This window comes from Arctopsyche grandis, chromosome 13 (assembly GCF_051622035.1).
Source record: "Arctopsyche grandis isolate Sample6627 chromosome 13, ASM5162203v2, whole genome shotgun sequence".
Classification (NCBI taxonomy): Eukaryota; Metazoa; Arthropoda; class Insecta; order Trichoptera; family Hydropsychidae; genus Arctopsyche; species Arctopsyche grandis.
Window position 1 is genome coordinate 8,777,965 of NC_135367.1, and position 15,869 is coordinate 8,793,833.

The 15,869-nt window shown below is 36.0% G+C and overlaps 2 protein-coding genes across 9 annotated transcripts in view; one reads left to right on the forward strand and one right to left on the reverse strand.

Moving 5' to 3' along the window:
* Nucleotides 1-1,900: 1,900 nt before the first annotated feature.
* Nucleotides 1,901-3,164, forward strand: Psf2 (DNA replication complex GINS protein PSF2-like protein). The gene is made up of 3 exons (XM_077444418.1): nucleotides 1,901-2,268; nucleotides 2,556-2,826; nucleotides 2,903-3,164. The coding sequence occupies exons 1-3, from the start codon at nucleotides 2,024-2,026 to the stop codon at nucleotides 2,981-2,983; spliced, it is 597 nt and encodes a 198-aa protein (XP_077300544.1). The 5' UTR covers nucleotides 1,901-2,023; the 3' UTR covers nucleotides 2,984-3,164.
* Nucleotides 3,136-15,869, reverse strand: part of Traf4 (TNF receptor associated factor 4) — a 121,028-nt gene continuing 108,294 nt past the window's right edge. For 6 of the 8 annotated variants that reach the window (XM_077444414.1, XM_077444415.1, XM_077444416.1 and 3 more), the window contains 4 exons: nucleotides 5,301-5,567; nucleotides 4,904-5,221; nucleotides 4,528-4,788; nucleotides 3,136-4,448 (listed from right to left, as the gene is read on the reverse strand). In XM_077444414.1, coding sequence (XP_077300540.1) covers nucleotides 4,095-4,448; nucleotides 4,528-4,788; nucleotides 4,904-5,221; nucleotides 5,301-5,567 — 1,200 coding nt within the window. In that variant the 3' untranslated portion in view covers nucleotides 3,136-4,094. Of the gene's footprint in view, nucleotides 4,449-4,527; nucleotides 4,789-4,903; nucleotides 5,222-5,300; nucleotides 5,601-6,483; nucleotides 6,805-15,869 lie in introns of those variants that run through there. The other 2 variants (XM_077444417.1, XM_077444410.1) reach the window with 2 other exon arrangements.

Sequence of the window (15,869 nt, forward strand, 5' to 3'; positions counted from 1 at the left end):
ATATTTGTTACGATTGAAATAAAATCAAACGTTCCTTTTCATTTATTATTTGCTTTTCATTTGCGCTCAACATAATATTATATGTATATTAAAATTGATTGATCTATTGAAAGATTTAAAATGAGAGAGAAACAAAAAAAAATATATACAATTACATTATGATAGTCAATTGTATTGTATAGCTCAAATTTAATATAAACATACAATGATGCTCTCTTTCGTTACTATATCGACAGCGGTAATATATTTTTCAGCTTTAAAATCCAAATAACTGTAGCGGCTCTACGACATGGTCGATTACGGTCAACATCCTGCGAACTGGGACCAACTCGGCCATGTTGGGTTGCCGCTGCTTTACTTCCTTCCCGCCCATCACAATAAATAATAGTCGTGTCTTCAACAATTCTGTCGTTTCACTCCATACGTCCCACATATGACCATTTATGAATAGCTGATCAAAACTGTAGCGTTTCTGTACCATAAGAATCATTAATTATGATTCATTGTCTACCTGGAGAACAAATTTGTTTGTTTGCATTAGGCTTAAAACATCAGCTGATCATCAAATGTATACATACATTGAACGACAAATACGATATTGCTGAAGTCATACAAATGCATAATCCTCAATGTAAATGTTACATTCAATAACCAAGCAGCTTGAGGTTTGTGGATTAAAAGCTTCATATCAGACCAATTGTTATTTTTTCTCTTTGACATAATTGTATGTTTGCTAGGCTGACCATATTTCTCAGGACTCGAAACGGGACACTCCGCAAAAAACTGTCCTTCTCGCTCCCCCCCCCCCCCCCCCCGAAATGTGTTGTACGTCCAAATTTTTTCTTAATATTTCCCTCTAATAACCATTAATATTATCAAGGAACTATAATTTTTTTTTAGAATGTACAACTATTATGTACTAGGAAAATATAAAAAAAGATAATAATATATTTCATGTTCATGCGCCGCAAGCTGTTTTTGTTTTGAAACGTGTAAAATCAATAAATAAAAACTACAACTTTTCCAAAAATATCTTATCGGTTTCTTTTTATTGCAAAAATTATGTACAGCTGAAAATTTCCATTTCCTCTTTTGATAAGTAGTATATTTTTTTTATCAGAACGTTCATTTCTTTAAAAGAAGAAAATGAAACAAGATGAAAAATTAAATATAATATAATATTGTTTTTACAGGTATTTGAAAATAATTTTGATGAATATAATAGCACAAAGCGATTTTTATTCAGAAACATGTAAAAGGAATCATGTAACAAAATATTTTAATGTTACTTTTAAATGAATATATTGTATTTAAATGTTTATTAATATGATAATATTTGTTTTTGGAAAACAAATTGATTGTAAAATCAAGGAAAAATATGGAAATACATATATGCAGGACTTTTTTTTGTAAAACAGGTGCCGGAACTTATTGTCATTATTATAATTTTTTTTATTATAAAAGATTATATTCAAATTGTTTTATATAGAATATTCGTTTGAAACATAAAAAATACCGAGAAAGAAAGGTGCCGGAACGCCGTTCCACCGCGTTTCATGGAAAAAACCCTGCATATATGTATGTATGTACATATGATAAAATTCTTCCGTGACAAAACGGGACAAATCAAACAATTTTACAAAAACGACGGAATTAACGCAAAGCACGTAAAAACGGGACGTATAGCCACCAAAATAAAAATGAAACATGAATCTCAAATAAAATAAATATCAATATCAAAAAAGTAGTTGCATTATTGTTACGCTTAAATTGAATGTCAATATGTGTAATTCATGATTCGAAAGTAATAAAACATAAATTAAAAGTTGCATTTTTATTTTATGCTATGTAGTAAATGGTCAAAAATATTGCTGTTACGATAGCTGTCAATTTGTTTGGCGGGCTTTAAGTGTTCATTTGTATCGCTGTCGGGTGACGTTTGTTCGTAGTTGAGAGATATATTTAAAGCAGTCTCGACCGCGAACGTGAAACCTGTCAATTCTAATTGTATTTAGAGTATAAAATGGAGCCAGAGGAAGTGGAGTTTATGTGCGAAAATGGCCAGGTGACAATTGTTCCGAGTTTTACCGGCGGTCGCCTTCACTTGATATGTGGCGAAGCAGGACCTTTCGTTGCAGGAGCCCCATTACCAGTACCTACGTGGCTGGCCCTTCACCTCAAACGTAGACACAAGTGCAGGATTGTACCTCCTACTTGGATGGACTTGGAACTACTCGAAGAACTCAAGGAGACCGAGAAGAACTCCAAGTAATATTGCATTATTCTTTGTTATCAATATACCCTGTATCTCTCAGTTTAAAATAATTGTTTCTTTGTCTGCTAGGCAAATTTACAGTTTCCGATTTAAGACCACCATAATCGGAATACTATCTCATGTTAATTTTACTTAGACTCGTATAGTTTGAGTATTTACTTTTATTTTCAACTGTAACCCGTCTAAGCAAAGCTGGTCATTTTAACTAGTACACATTGTATAATGTTTTTTAAAATGGAAATGTACTCAATTAGTATATATGTATTATTTTTCTTTTCAGAGTCTTCACAAAGATGCCGAGCGAGCATTACATGGTGGAGGCGAAACTTCTGCTCGGCATATGTTCTGAGGATATTCCGAGATCCGACGAGATACGTACCATAATCAAAGATATTTGGGATATACGAATGTCAAAATTGAGAACGTCTATGGACGCTCTGGTCAAATCCGGAGGAAACTACGGCAGACTGGATCATCTTACTATGATGGAAATCAACGCTGCAAAGCCTCTCTTGCCTCTTGCTATGGATCAGTTGTATAGATTACGAAAGGTTTACTTATTATTTATTTAAAATTTTATTTCTATTGTATTATTTATATGAAATCTAATCTATTTTTATTTTTTAGAATGCACAAATTGCATTAGCATCATCACTATCCAACATGTCTTCTTCGTTGCTTAATACCAGTACTTTAACCTCTCAATGATTTAATAATTAATTAAATCTATTTTCCTGTTTACTTTTTTAAGTGCTTTTTCAAGTACACAAATTGTAATAAATATATTTTAATTTCTCATGTATTTATTTATATTAAACAATTTCAAATGTAAAAAGATTTTTTCTTTTATTTTTGCAGGCATAAATAAAATATACATAATGTATTTTGTAAAAAGTTTTTTTATTGACTGAATACTTAAATATTAACAACATACATACATACATACATAATTTATGTTCAAAAATGATTATAATACAATTTTCGTTACGCTCAATACTCATTTTTTCTCGTAATGATTACGCGAATAATAATCAAAGTGAAAAATGATCGAATAATAACAATTAAAGTACAAGACGTAAAAAATGCTATAATACATACATTTTAATTATACACGATACATATATCAAAACACAAATAGTACTCTAAATTCTCTAGTTCTATAATATGACTGATTATGATATACTTTGCATTGTGAATTTTACAATAGTCGTTTGTGCAAAGTAATCAAAAACAACCTTTGGTTTGTCTCCAGCTTGTTTTAACCTCACTCACTAACAGACGCGACATATCCTAACGATATTATAGGTCTGGGGGATTAATACTTTTAAACAATAAGTCAAATAACATACAATTTTCAATCTAAAACGGCATCTCAAATATGAAAATGAACATATAATATATGCGTACGTCGTCTTACATGAAAATGCAATGATTTGCGTATTATAACCCGCTTAACTAAGCTTAAAATAAATTATACAATTATGAGATATGTACAGGTTCGTATAAAAAATATATCATTATATTTACAAGTAATTAAACCTTACACACTAAAGTGCCAATTTTCATTACAGTTAGACTGTATTCATTTGATTCATTATATAAGAATGAGATCTTCACTGCTACAATAATAAATATGTACGTTATTAAGTACGAATAAATGCTTTGTTTTATTATCGTTATTATTAAATTCAATGAAAATTAGATCTCGATATTATTACATTATTGAAAATTTTCTTTATAATACGTTGTATTCAAGTAATCGTTGTTAGGCAATGAGCAAATACATGGCATTGTTGGATGAAGTAAATATGTACATATATTAAACAGCTACAATTTTGCTAGGGTTTACTTTAATTCTTAAAAACATAACGTCGTCCTTTACGAAGTGGCCTTTCTTGATCATTTCGTGCGAGACGAATCGGGGGAATCCGAAACCGAGGGTGTCGGGCTCCCTGCTCGGCCGTTGGAAATTCTTCCACGTCGGATCTGGAATGAAACTCTCCACGATGTTGCAGGCTTTCTCCGTGCACGGGGTCTGGTCGAACAGCGTGAAGGACACCGAGTGAGAAAACGGCCAGCGGAGGAGTGCGTCGTATTCACCGGGCAATATTTTAATGTACATTGACATGTGTGTGGATTCACCGGCGCCATTTCCGTTCAAGAACAACGAAGCCTACAAAAAATTAAACACAAATAAATCAACTATGTTCGTATGATACATATAAAATGAATATTTGGATTTTGGTTTTTACCTGTAATTTGTAGCCGTATTGGCTGGTGTAAAACGGCGGGGAGACGAGTTCCATTCCGTCTTTGGATTTAGCCTCGTTCATTTTAGCAGCCCAGTCGCTAATTTTCCATATGAGTGTTCCGGTGTAGTTTAGGGAGAGTCTGGCTAGAGCAGCTTTTAACGTGGTCAATTGCTGTTGTTGTCTATTCGCAAGTGCACCCACTAAGGTTAAATGTTGGGCACAATTTTCTTCTAAATGTCGCTCGAGAGCATTTCTGGCACCCTAAAATAACAAAAAATACATTATTAATCATTCTATATAAATATTTGTGTGTAAAATTGATATTAATTCATACATAACACAGATTTTGATATGCATATGTATAATATAATCTTACCTTAAATCGGCATCCAGCGTCTTTGAAAGTGCATGGAATGACAAGAGTGGTACAGTGGTCTTTTAAATGGGCATCGAGTTCCTCACGGGGCAAAAGAGGAGCTTCACATCTATGCGGACAAGCTACGGGTATCCTCGGACATGCGGCATGGTGAGCCGTCAACGTATCGGCAACGAACTCTTTACTACAATGTCTACAAGCGACTAATCTCTTAATACAATCATTCGATTTGTGTTGAGTGATCAGACGGCGTTGAATCTTCACACCGCATTTGTTCTCACAGTATGTTGGCTCATAGCCGCAGTTTCCAGAATGATTCTGTGAACATGATTTCATCACAATTAGTACAGAGTCAAGTTATAACATACTGAAATCGCATTGAAGATGAATTAGTTACCTCTAGCATGTGTCCAGAGAATTCTTTGGCGCAGAATTCGCAATTGGCTCTACGCTGGGGGCACGTGTAGCGGAGATGGTCCTGCATGAGGACCCGTGGTATCATAGCACCGCAGTGGCTCGAACACGGCACAGCATCGTGCTTGCACGTGTTCAGATGAGCTTTCAGCTTGCGCAACTCGTCTGACCATTTGCAACCTTCCTTGTGGTGGATGCAATACACCACCGAACCCATGATGGCCTTCTCCGACTCCGGATCAGGATAGATCTGTAACAAATACCAAAAACTATTGTTATTAACGTGTCATATAAATATAATTGTTGAGATAACCTTATCAATACATATGGAGGATAAAATAGCTGGATTCGCCCAAGTTTAAATTATCAATTATTTATATACCTAGGCATATACATATGTACATATTTTAAATGCCACTCTGCCTAAAGAAAAAGATCTTTGATCAATGCGTTTTGCCAGTGATGACGTATGGATGTGAAACTTGGACACTGAACGCCAAGATGCTACATAAAATCCAATGCACTCTGTATGCTTGGCATAACGAGGAAAGACAGAAAGCGGAACACGTGGGTGCGAAGTATGACAAGGGTAGTGGACATAGTGGATAGAGTGAAGATATTGAAATGGCAATGGGCGGGTCACGTAGCTAGGAGGATGGACGAAAGGTGGACAAAAGAAGTGCCTGAATGGTACCCGAGAGAATGCAAAAGGGTAAAAGGAAGACCGCGAGGAAGATGGGTGAACGAAATTAGGAAAATGTGCGGAGTGAGATGGATGAGTGTTGCGCAAAACAGAGACGAGTGGAAGCGTGTTGGAGAGGCCTTCATCCAGCAGTGGATGGCGAATGGCTGTAAATGATGATGATATGTACATATATAATTTGACCTTAAAGTTTTGTTATCATATAGTTGTCAGGCAACTTCAGGTATATTCTGCCGATTTAATGTTAAATATAAACATTGTAATTCAATTTTTATATTATACACGTAATAACAGTAGAAGTAAATCAAATTCAAGATTTGAATAAATTTATAAAAGCTACCCTACACATTGGAACAACACGCCATGTTAGAAAAAATCATAAAGTATTAATCGGATTGTGTACTTTTAGGATAAACGTTGTCAATAGTTTCTAATATAACACATTTCGAATGTGAAATACAACCTCGGAGACGCAGCTGCGTCTTTTCTTTTGAGTGGATCTACGTTTATTTCCAAAGAAGAAGTTCAACATTTTCTCGAGCAACTCAGAGGGGGACGTGCAGCACGAACGATCGACAATAGCAAACTGCCACAGATTTGGAAAGGATATCCAATCGAACAACGCAAATTGGAGTATCTATTTTGCGGCCCGAAAAGGATATTTCGAATTCCGGTGGAATTTTTACACGATGACGACCCAAACCGCAGCCTTTCCTGGACAAAAAGAGCACGCGGAATAGGAACCAAAACGTGTGCACTATTTGCCCTCCAGTGGCGTAGTCTCTACGTTATCATACTCGATTGTATTACTGATAGCTGACGAATCTAGGTCGACAGCTGAATACACCCCAAGTGTCGACGTCATAGATCAGGAAAACCCTGGTCAAACAAACCGAAGCGCGGATGTCCTCATTATTGTATTGCTTCGGCAGCTAGAATTCAAAGGATACTCCAGTTGTACGTATGTATGCATGTAGTGTAGAGCGATGGACTCAAAGGTAAATATTTACTTATACAAGGTCCTAGATAAGGAAATATGTCGGAAAAAAACTGTTGAAACGACACATAACAGAGCATTGTGTTTGTTCTGAACAACACAAGTTTTACTTTTTTTTTTCATCTGCTCATACATACATATATGGCAGTGGTTCACAACATCATTCGACTCATATCGTGAAAGTTTATTTCCATAACTTGCACCCCCCCATATTAGATTTTTTTTTAAATGTATTTAGTCTCCGAAACAAACGACACCAATCTATAAAATGAACTGGAACATAAAACTATAAGGGCGAAATCACACAGAAAGGAACGCGGCACGTGTTTTTTTTAGAAACTTGCGAAAAAAATGTAACATGCCTGGCACATATTTAAGGCACGCCCAACACACACATCCCAAAATCACCATTTGATAACATTTGACCAAAATCAGAGTGTTTTTGGTCAAATGTTATCCTTCCATGACAGTTATGGATAACGGTGTATCCCATATTTGAAGAAATTTTGGAAAACCAATCACACGACGTGCCGTTCTTCCCTGTGTGATTTCGCCGTAAAATGAATGAACTTGAACTGTGGTGAATGTCATAGTAACTTTTTTTAAAGTCGTTGACATCAAAAAGCAAAGAAGAACACTAAATGTAAGATCGATTATGCTAGCAAGACGGTTTTACCACTAGTATAGAGGTGAAGAGACAATTATATACTTCTGTCCATTTGTATTAGTCTCTATAATGTAGAAATTTGGAATATAAGCAGACAATGAAGAGGATATAGGTTCAATATAATAACTGCTACCGTGCTCTCTTCAGGCTATTGTACCAAGTTGCTATCGCAGATGTTTGTTGTAGGGCACGTGCCTCGCTTTGAGGCTATTCTCAGGATGAGAGCGGCCTCCCTACGCTATCGTGTCAAATTATATTATTGCAGCTACGATTACTCATTTCCGTTCATCATTGAATATTCGATGGATGGAACTGCTTCACCGACTACCATAAATTATTTATTTATAATTATATTTATTTTAAGATAGGGATTGCACTATTCTTCCTATCGTCTGGAATAATAATAATTTTTATTATTATTTAACCTAACATGCAACGTTTGGCAAGATAAACAATGATCGGTACGTGGGACGACCCCTCGACTACTCCTGGGATACGCAGACTATTGCTTGAGAACCACTGTTTATATGGAATGCGCAAAAAGTCAACAAACTGAAGTCAAGTTCAATCTGAATACGTAAAAACGAGCATTGATCAAGTTTTTACCGTCGAACAACAGTTAGCTACCCACCCGTCGACACTTTCAATCCGACATGTGAAACGTTTCAATTGGCACATGTCACGGTGTCTTCAAACAGAGAATTTCAATCCAATTACTAATTAAAAAATAATCACAGCCTGTTTGCCTGCCATCCATTCTAATTGGACTCCAGTCCGATTTCGCAGATGAACTTCATTTTTACAATCCGAGAATAGTAGCGGCTGGCTCGCGGTGTGGCAGCCTCCCGCGGTGTTATTATTTTTACCTTTCGATAAATAAGTGAAGCAGCTACTGCAAAGTGAGTCATTTAACTATTTCGGGACTCGGAACCTGCATAGATAATGATGTGCTAATATAGCGTGGGTTCTTCACGCATGCTTCTATTATATTATAGCGTGCGCTCCACATGATCTTTCTACTATTTTTATCCATATTGATATTCAAACGGAACGATTACCTACCTTTCAAATCGTTAAAGAGTTGCATGATTCTAATACACCATGGAAGTAGAGGTAAATCAGGTGAGTATGTGAGTTGAATCAAAACTGACGAGTAGACCGCACGTATCTCAATCAGCTTGACTTAACTAATATAGTAATATTAACACTGAAGATTTACTTTAACGATACATTTTATTTTATTTTGCATATACATACATATGTAGATATATATACTAGGAAGTCTTAACAGGTAAATCATAGGCCGATTACAAACATCAATTAATAATTATATTTTTATACAGTATCATAGAGACTATATCTATGAACAATTCAGTAATAGTAATATTTCGAGAAATACTTACATTTTACAATGTCGGTAGCATGTTTATTAAATCAAGATGCTATAAGCTGGAATTTGTGAGAGACATGATAGGTTGCTAATTTTGGTTAAACATTGAAATCAGATAAATTGGCAAACTCTGGTGGAAAACGATTGAGTTGGAGTTATGTAAATTAAAGGTCTAGCCAGCTACACCGGGCCAAGGAATGAACCCATGAACCCTTAGTTGAACCACGCTACCACTGAGCTATGTTGCTGGTTATATGTAGTCACCGGAGTTTGAGGGGGCCGTGTATTGTTCAAAGGTTGTAAATGCATTGTTAAAGGTTTGCCGAACAATGGATAGCACTGTGACTATCCTACCTCTAGTTATATGTAAAGAGCGGACCCAGAGCGCGCTGTTCATTGTTCACATGTAGTAAAAGCATTGTTAAAGGTTTGCCGAACCTTTTTTACAAAGCATTTACAATAATGGAACAATAGACGGCGCGCTTCCGGTCCTACCTCTAGTTATATGTATGTATGTAACTTGAAAGGCGTAACTTAACTAGCATACTTAGAACTGATTGTAACAACGAATTACAGATAGGTCTTCATTCCTTTAGTATTTTCTATAGAAGTGACAATAGTGTGAATCAAAGCAAGTATTTTTTGCACTATTAGAAGTTCTTGGGTTGGGTTTATCTGAAAGGAATCTGCAAGTTTTGTGTTGAATACCTACGCCTCGCTTCAAAGGCTAAAAAGAAAACATTCCGGATCCTTTTGATCAAAATAATAACACCGAAATATCGGCAAGTCATTGTTGGTCAGTTGGGTACGAGCCAGGTGATGATCAAAAGGATTCTAATTTGCCGAAAGGCATATCAGCGACAACCTATGTAGGTAAATAAATACATAATAGCTTTCGAAGGACTCTGACTGACTGACACTGAGGTCGTAAATATTTCCCTTGACATAAAAGGCAAAGACCAACAAAACGAACCTGAGACAGGATCTTTGTCGGCTAGATGGAGAAAAAACGATACGTTACGTAGGTGACGAGTGCAACATTTTTTTTCCGAGCAGAACACACACGGTGATTTTTAGCAGTGTCAAGAATGTGCCCAAAACTTTTGGGTAAACAGAGGTGTGGAGCATTTCATTTCTGCTGGCGACAGCTTCAATTGGCAGTCGAGAGATAGATAGATCGGCGAGAAGCGGTAATTGCCTTAAAAAAACAACACATGTTGTGGAATTATTCGGAAAGAAATACGGCGATGATTTATATATATTGTGTATTTCCAGAACTTTTGAGATAAGATCAAAATATGGGCGTGAGAAATGGACGGACGGAAGGTCCAATAATTGCCCAAAAGTTAAAGGCAATTTGAGTCGGTGCCGCTTTGATTAGTCATGCCCGTTTCCGAACAATGACCGATGGGTACCAGTTCTTTTGAATGTTAACGTTTGAACCATAAACCACCCTGCTTTCGAGGGTTCGAAATTGATACATCTGTCGCAGTCGAGCATTGTGCGTGAAAAATTTTCAGGGAGGACAATAAATAAACAATACAGGCACATCCGTAACGGCAATATTGAAAATCTATAGAGTGGTGTGTGTCCTTCTTTGTCATGTTCGAACACCATGTTATGGAGAACGTCAGCCGTTTTTCAAGATTACGACGTATTACAAGAAAGCATTTGATGTGCGTAAAATGCATACGCTACAGTTGTTGGCCAGTGGACTATTATTCACTACTTATATAATACATACACATTTAAAACTGTGTAAGAATACTGAGAACCTTTTGTGACCTCGAGTTTGATCCTGTTCTCTACTTAATCAATGTCATTAGTGTATTGTTTAATTGAAGAGGTCAATAACTACACACTAGCAAACAATTGCATAAATACATGTATGCAGGATTTACATATTTTTCGAACCCAGAAGAGTGCATGTAAAAACAATCAAATTGGTATTCTTGGGTCGAGTTAATATGCTGTATGACGTTTCGAATGTATATTTCATGTCCAAGATGCACATCTACTTTTAGCAAGAGAGTATTTATGTTACATTGTTATAAATCATTTAAATTAACTTGGCAGTGGCAAAATACATGATTCTTACTGGCCAGCCTAATCTGAATGGGAAAAGATTTTCACTCAATTTCAAAATAAAATGGTATTTTTTTTCGTTTTTGAAACAGATAATAATTAAAGCTTCTATTCGTTCGTTTTAGGCAACTCCCATCCATCTCATTTTTTTCTAATTTCATCCACTCATCTCCCCCGTAATTTCCTTGCACCCTTTAACACTATCTCGGTTACCATTCGAGCACTTCATTTAGCTTCGTGACCCATTGCCATTTCCATCTCATTGCTCTATCCATTTGATCAAACCTTTGTCATGCTTCTCACCTACGTTTTCCGTTTTTATATCAACCTTTGCCCGCGGGTGACCGCTATAGAAGTCATGCATAAAATGGCAGTAGCGAGAATAGTATGATTCAGTATGTAAATAAAATACTTCAGGTATCAATTGACATATTTGGTCACTTGAATAAGTCTTACAATATATATTTATGGTCGAAAACTCGATTCGACAAATTCGCTAAAAAAAAGTACGGCGAAAGTTGCCGCGGGCAAATGGTTAAAATAACTTCAATGACGCTCAAAATTGATCAATTGTTCTGCAATTAAATTTTGGAGCAGAGTTAAGTTGCCAAATTTAAGATCAAATCAGCATGGAGGATGAGGATTTTTTTTTATCTTAGCCAGGATTAGTCTAATATAAAGGATTAAAACCACAAAAACAAATTAGTTTTCAGCTGAGATTACTTAAATCTAAATAAAAGAGGTATGTAAAAAGGCTGAGAAACGATGAAAGATTAGACAATTCAGACCCAATATTGAATGAAAGTATTGAAGAAGAAGAAGGTATTACAAGCATTTCATTCATTGTTTTTCATTAAAATGCAAATATCTAATCTTGCGCAATTGCACGAGTAATTTGTAAAGCCTCTTACATATTAGGCTTGTGTCAACGCCACTGACAGTGCACCATTCAGCGATTAAAAAGGAATGCAAGATGCACTTCGTTTAAAGGTCAATAGCGTGGACCGCAAACATTGCCGCAATGCAATCTACAGCGGATGCGGGGATGAGATAGCGCATTTTTATTAATAAACATTATTAAAATTTATTCATCGAAATTCTTTGCGGTGCAAGATGGAGAATTTTCATAATTCACACAACGAAGAGAAATGGCCGAAGCGTGCCATGGTGGTGTACCATGGGCAAAACCACCATAGTCCACGGTTCGACGATCGTTACGGTCATGCACACATATTCAACACTTCTTTTGCATCAATCATAGTTAAAACCCTAAAAAAAACAAACTAGAAAATCAAATGGAAAATTTGAAATTTGCACTTGTCTCTGCTGGAGAAAATATCGCGTGCTCTGCTAAATGTATAAGTAGCTAGTGTGTGTAGTAGATTTGAACAGTCAAAATTAACCGGGCTATTAAAATTAATTAACAAACAGTCGGTTAAATGCGCGGTTGCGTACCGTTATGACCGGCCACAGTGCGCACAAATTAGACCGCTTTAATTAATACAAATTTTCATATTCTTTTTACTATGGAAAATATAGCAACACGCTGCAAATAAAAAAAAACCATACGGGTGACTGAACAGTGCATAATTGTTAATAAAGAAAATTGTTTTTCGCTTCTAAGCACATAAAGTTGAACTCAGTCCTTCAAATTTCAATATTATTATTTCATATTTGTACATACAAGTAGTAAATAAATCCAGTTTATTGCAGAGCCTGATGGTTTGAACCACCATCGCCCACTTTCAAATCGAATCCGTCAAATTGAGACGTTTCCATTATATATGTACATGTATTGTCTTATTCGACTAAAAACGCCGCAGTTGGGCCATCATATGTGTTGCATAGTGTACAAATTGCAAAGAGCTTGACAGATGAGAGAAAGCTCCCATTAGGCGGCAAAGCCAAATAAACGCACATTTATCCCATTTACTATTGCGAGATGTAATCTAGCGTGAATTATCGCCATATCGAACCGATTTTGGTCAACGTTTCATTACTACTATAATATATTATATTATTGCAATACAACCACAACGAAAAAGCATCCGTTTGTCCCACGCGGTCTAAACAATGCAAAAATCGACTATCGATACGTACAAACAACGATCCAAAAGTCCAATTAACGATTTCCCATAGTGTTAAACGCGGGTGTTTTTTTTTATTTTATTTTAATAATAATTACTCACCGGGGGGACTCCCACGAACGTTTCGATACATAATAAATATTTATACGCGTGTACACATTTTTTTGTGTTAATTTTGAAACTTTTTTTACAATGGAGCCTTCTCGTAATGACACAGTGGCCCCCCCCCCCCACCCCCCGTTACTTAACTCGATTAAAATGTATATGCATATATGTATAATAAGATAGCAACGTCATGAAAAATGCGTCGATAGTTTTAATATTTGATAAAGGCGACGATGCGGTACTATACGGGTCATTGTCGTGTGAGCTTGATCGATTTTTCTTCGCAAGTTCTAAAAATATGTATGTATTCAAGCGTTTGTACCAGTTCAAATATATATAATCTTTATTTATACGAGATAAGAGTCAAATTACGTATGAATATTTTCATTACAATTTAATTCCCTTTAAAAACATCCATCGAAATGTCAACGGGCAAAATACTCGTAGAAAATTGTGTCACAACGAAACGTCTACGGATAAAACGACAAAATGATTACGCGACTAAATGGTTACAGACAAAATGTTTACGCGACATAACGCTCACTGACAAAATGATTACCAGTCTTCGGTGATGGATGGATTCGCACAAAAAATGGTTCACTATTGTTAATGTTAATATTTTTTCGTCTCTAGCTTTGAACGCTAACGAAGCGGTCTATTGGCGTTTTAATGACTTTAATGAGTCCTAGAGCCCGGAATCTGAAGGGGCTGTTTATTGTTCAAAGATTGTAAATGCATTGTTAAAGGTTTGCCGAACCTTTTTTACAAAGGATTTACAACAATGGAACAATAGGCGGCACGTTTCCGGCCCCTTCAGATTCCGACCTCTATTAATGACCAGAGATCGGCAAGTTGCTTTTGCCCACAAAAAATGGACCAATAGTGAAGCATTTTTGCGGGCAAAAATAGCTTGTACGCCGATCTCTGTGACAAAATGACTACGCGACAAAATGTCCACGCACAATATGATAAGTAGAGGTCGGAATCTGAAGGGGCCGGAAACGTACCGCCTATTGTTCAATTATTATAAATGCTTTGTAAAAAAGGTTCGGCAAACCTTTAACAATACATTTACAGATTCCGGGCTCTAATGATAAGCGACGAAATATATTCACGAACAAAATGATTACCACATTTATCCTTAAAATATTACTCTGGATAATTAGTTGTCATATTTGCAATATAAAGACGCAATATGAATGTATGCATGTGCAAATTTTCATATTTAAAATCATAATTAATTGGTAACTTTTAGAAATAACATTTAAAAGTTTTGGCTTTAATTGTAGCTTTCTTTCAAAAATAACCATTGAAATGTTAACCGGAAAAATACTATTAGAATATAGATAGCACAATTAAACTAGAGTGAATCATTTATTTATATGTTCATTGCGTCTGAATTATTTCAATCTTTAAAAGGCTGCTCTAAACAATTGGATATATCAAATTGATCTAAACTCAATATGTATTTTTCACACAAACTTTATTCGAACGAATCGTTACTTTCTTCAGTCGGAATTTAAATTTAAAAAATAAAACATTCGAAGGATTTAAGCGAATTTAAGGACATTATTTAAACACGCGCGTAATAAATTTAATGGATCGTAAGAGTCGAGTCATGCATACATTGAATCGAGCCGAATATTACCGTAAAGGTATTCGCATGACTCAGGTAAACTCGAATGGCATTCAAGTCGCGCGTTCGTACCAATTTATTGCAACAAATTTTCGACCCGAGAACGTAACATAAAATGGTCGCCCAACCCGAATAAATGATGCAGTTTTATGCCCGCTGGTCGGTTTCATTGTGTTGTGATGCTGAGGAGATGAAGTCGGGTTTCTTCGAGCGGAAACGGCGATGGCAAGGTCATCGTACATCGATGGCCAACGGCACCGGATGTCGCGTCCTATCTGGACACCGGATTAACACGTCCACTACCGGTGAACTTCGCCCGCCGATCGGTGTATTCAAATCGCAATCAACCAACGACGCACTATCGACGTTGGCGCCGGCGAAACGACCGAGTTTCGCCTAAAGCAGGTTGCAAATCATCAAAATCAAATTGGAGGCTTGTCTGAGCTTAACTTTTACTATTGAAAATAGCCATTTTCTTTTTATTCAATCAATCAATGTACACTAGTCATTACAGATCGCTCCAATGCGACGAGTGTACTATACAGATTAAGAAACACCAACTTTTTTTTTATTATACATCAATTAAACAAGCACACTCGTCTAACAGATTGATCCAAAGCAACGAGTGTTCTAAACGTATTAAGAATGGAAAAAGTACATGAAAATATAAGTAAAAATACATAAATAAAAGGAAAGAAATAGAGAAAAATAAATATACATGACATAAAAATTCCTAACTGAGCAAACTAACTCAACTGTTCTGATTGGTCGCGACCTCCGAAACCTAGGAAGTGGTGCAGAAAATGACGAGAGATGTGACAAATGTCAATGGCACCATCCAGTGAATTTAAGAAACGGAGGCACACGAGGAATGGGAGAATT

Bases quoted from the DNA above. Each gene is read 5' to 3' on its own strand.
- Psf2 (XM_077444418.1), top strand. From the start codon at position 2,024: ATGGAGCCAGAGGAAGTGGAGTTTATGTGCGAAAATGGCCAGGTGACA. The intron at 2,269-2,555 runs GTAATATTGCAT...TTTTCTTTTCAG, and splicing joins GAGACCGAGAAGAACTCCAA to AGTCTTCACAAAGATGCCGA. The intron at 2,827-2,902 runs GTTTACTTATTA...TTTATTTTTTAG, and splicing joins AGTTGTATAGATTACGAAAG to AATGCACAAATTGCATTAGC.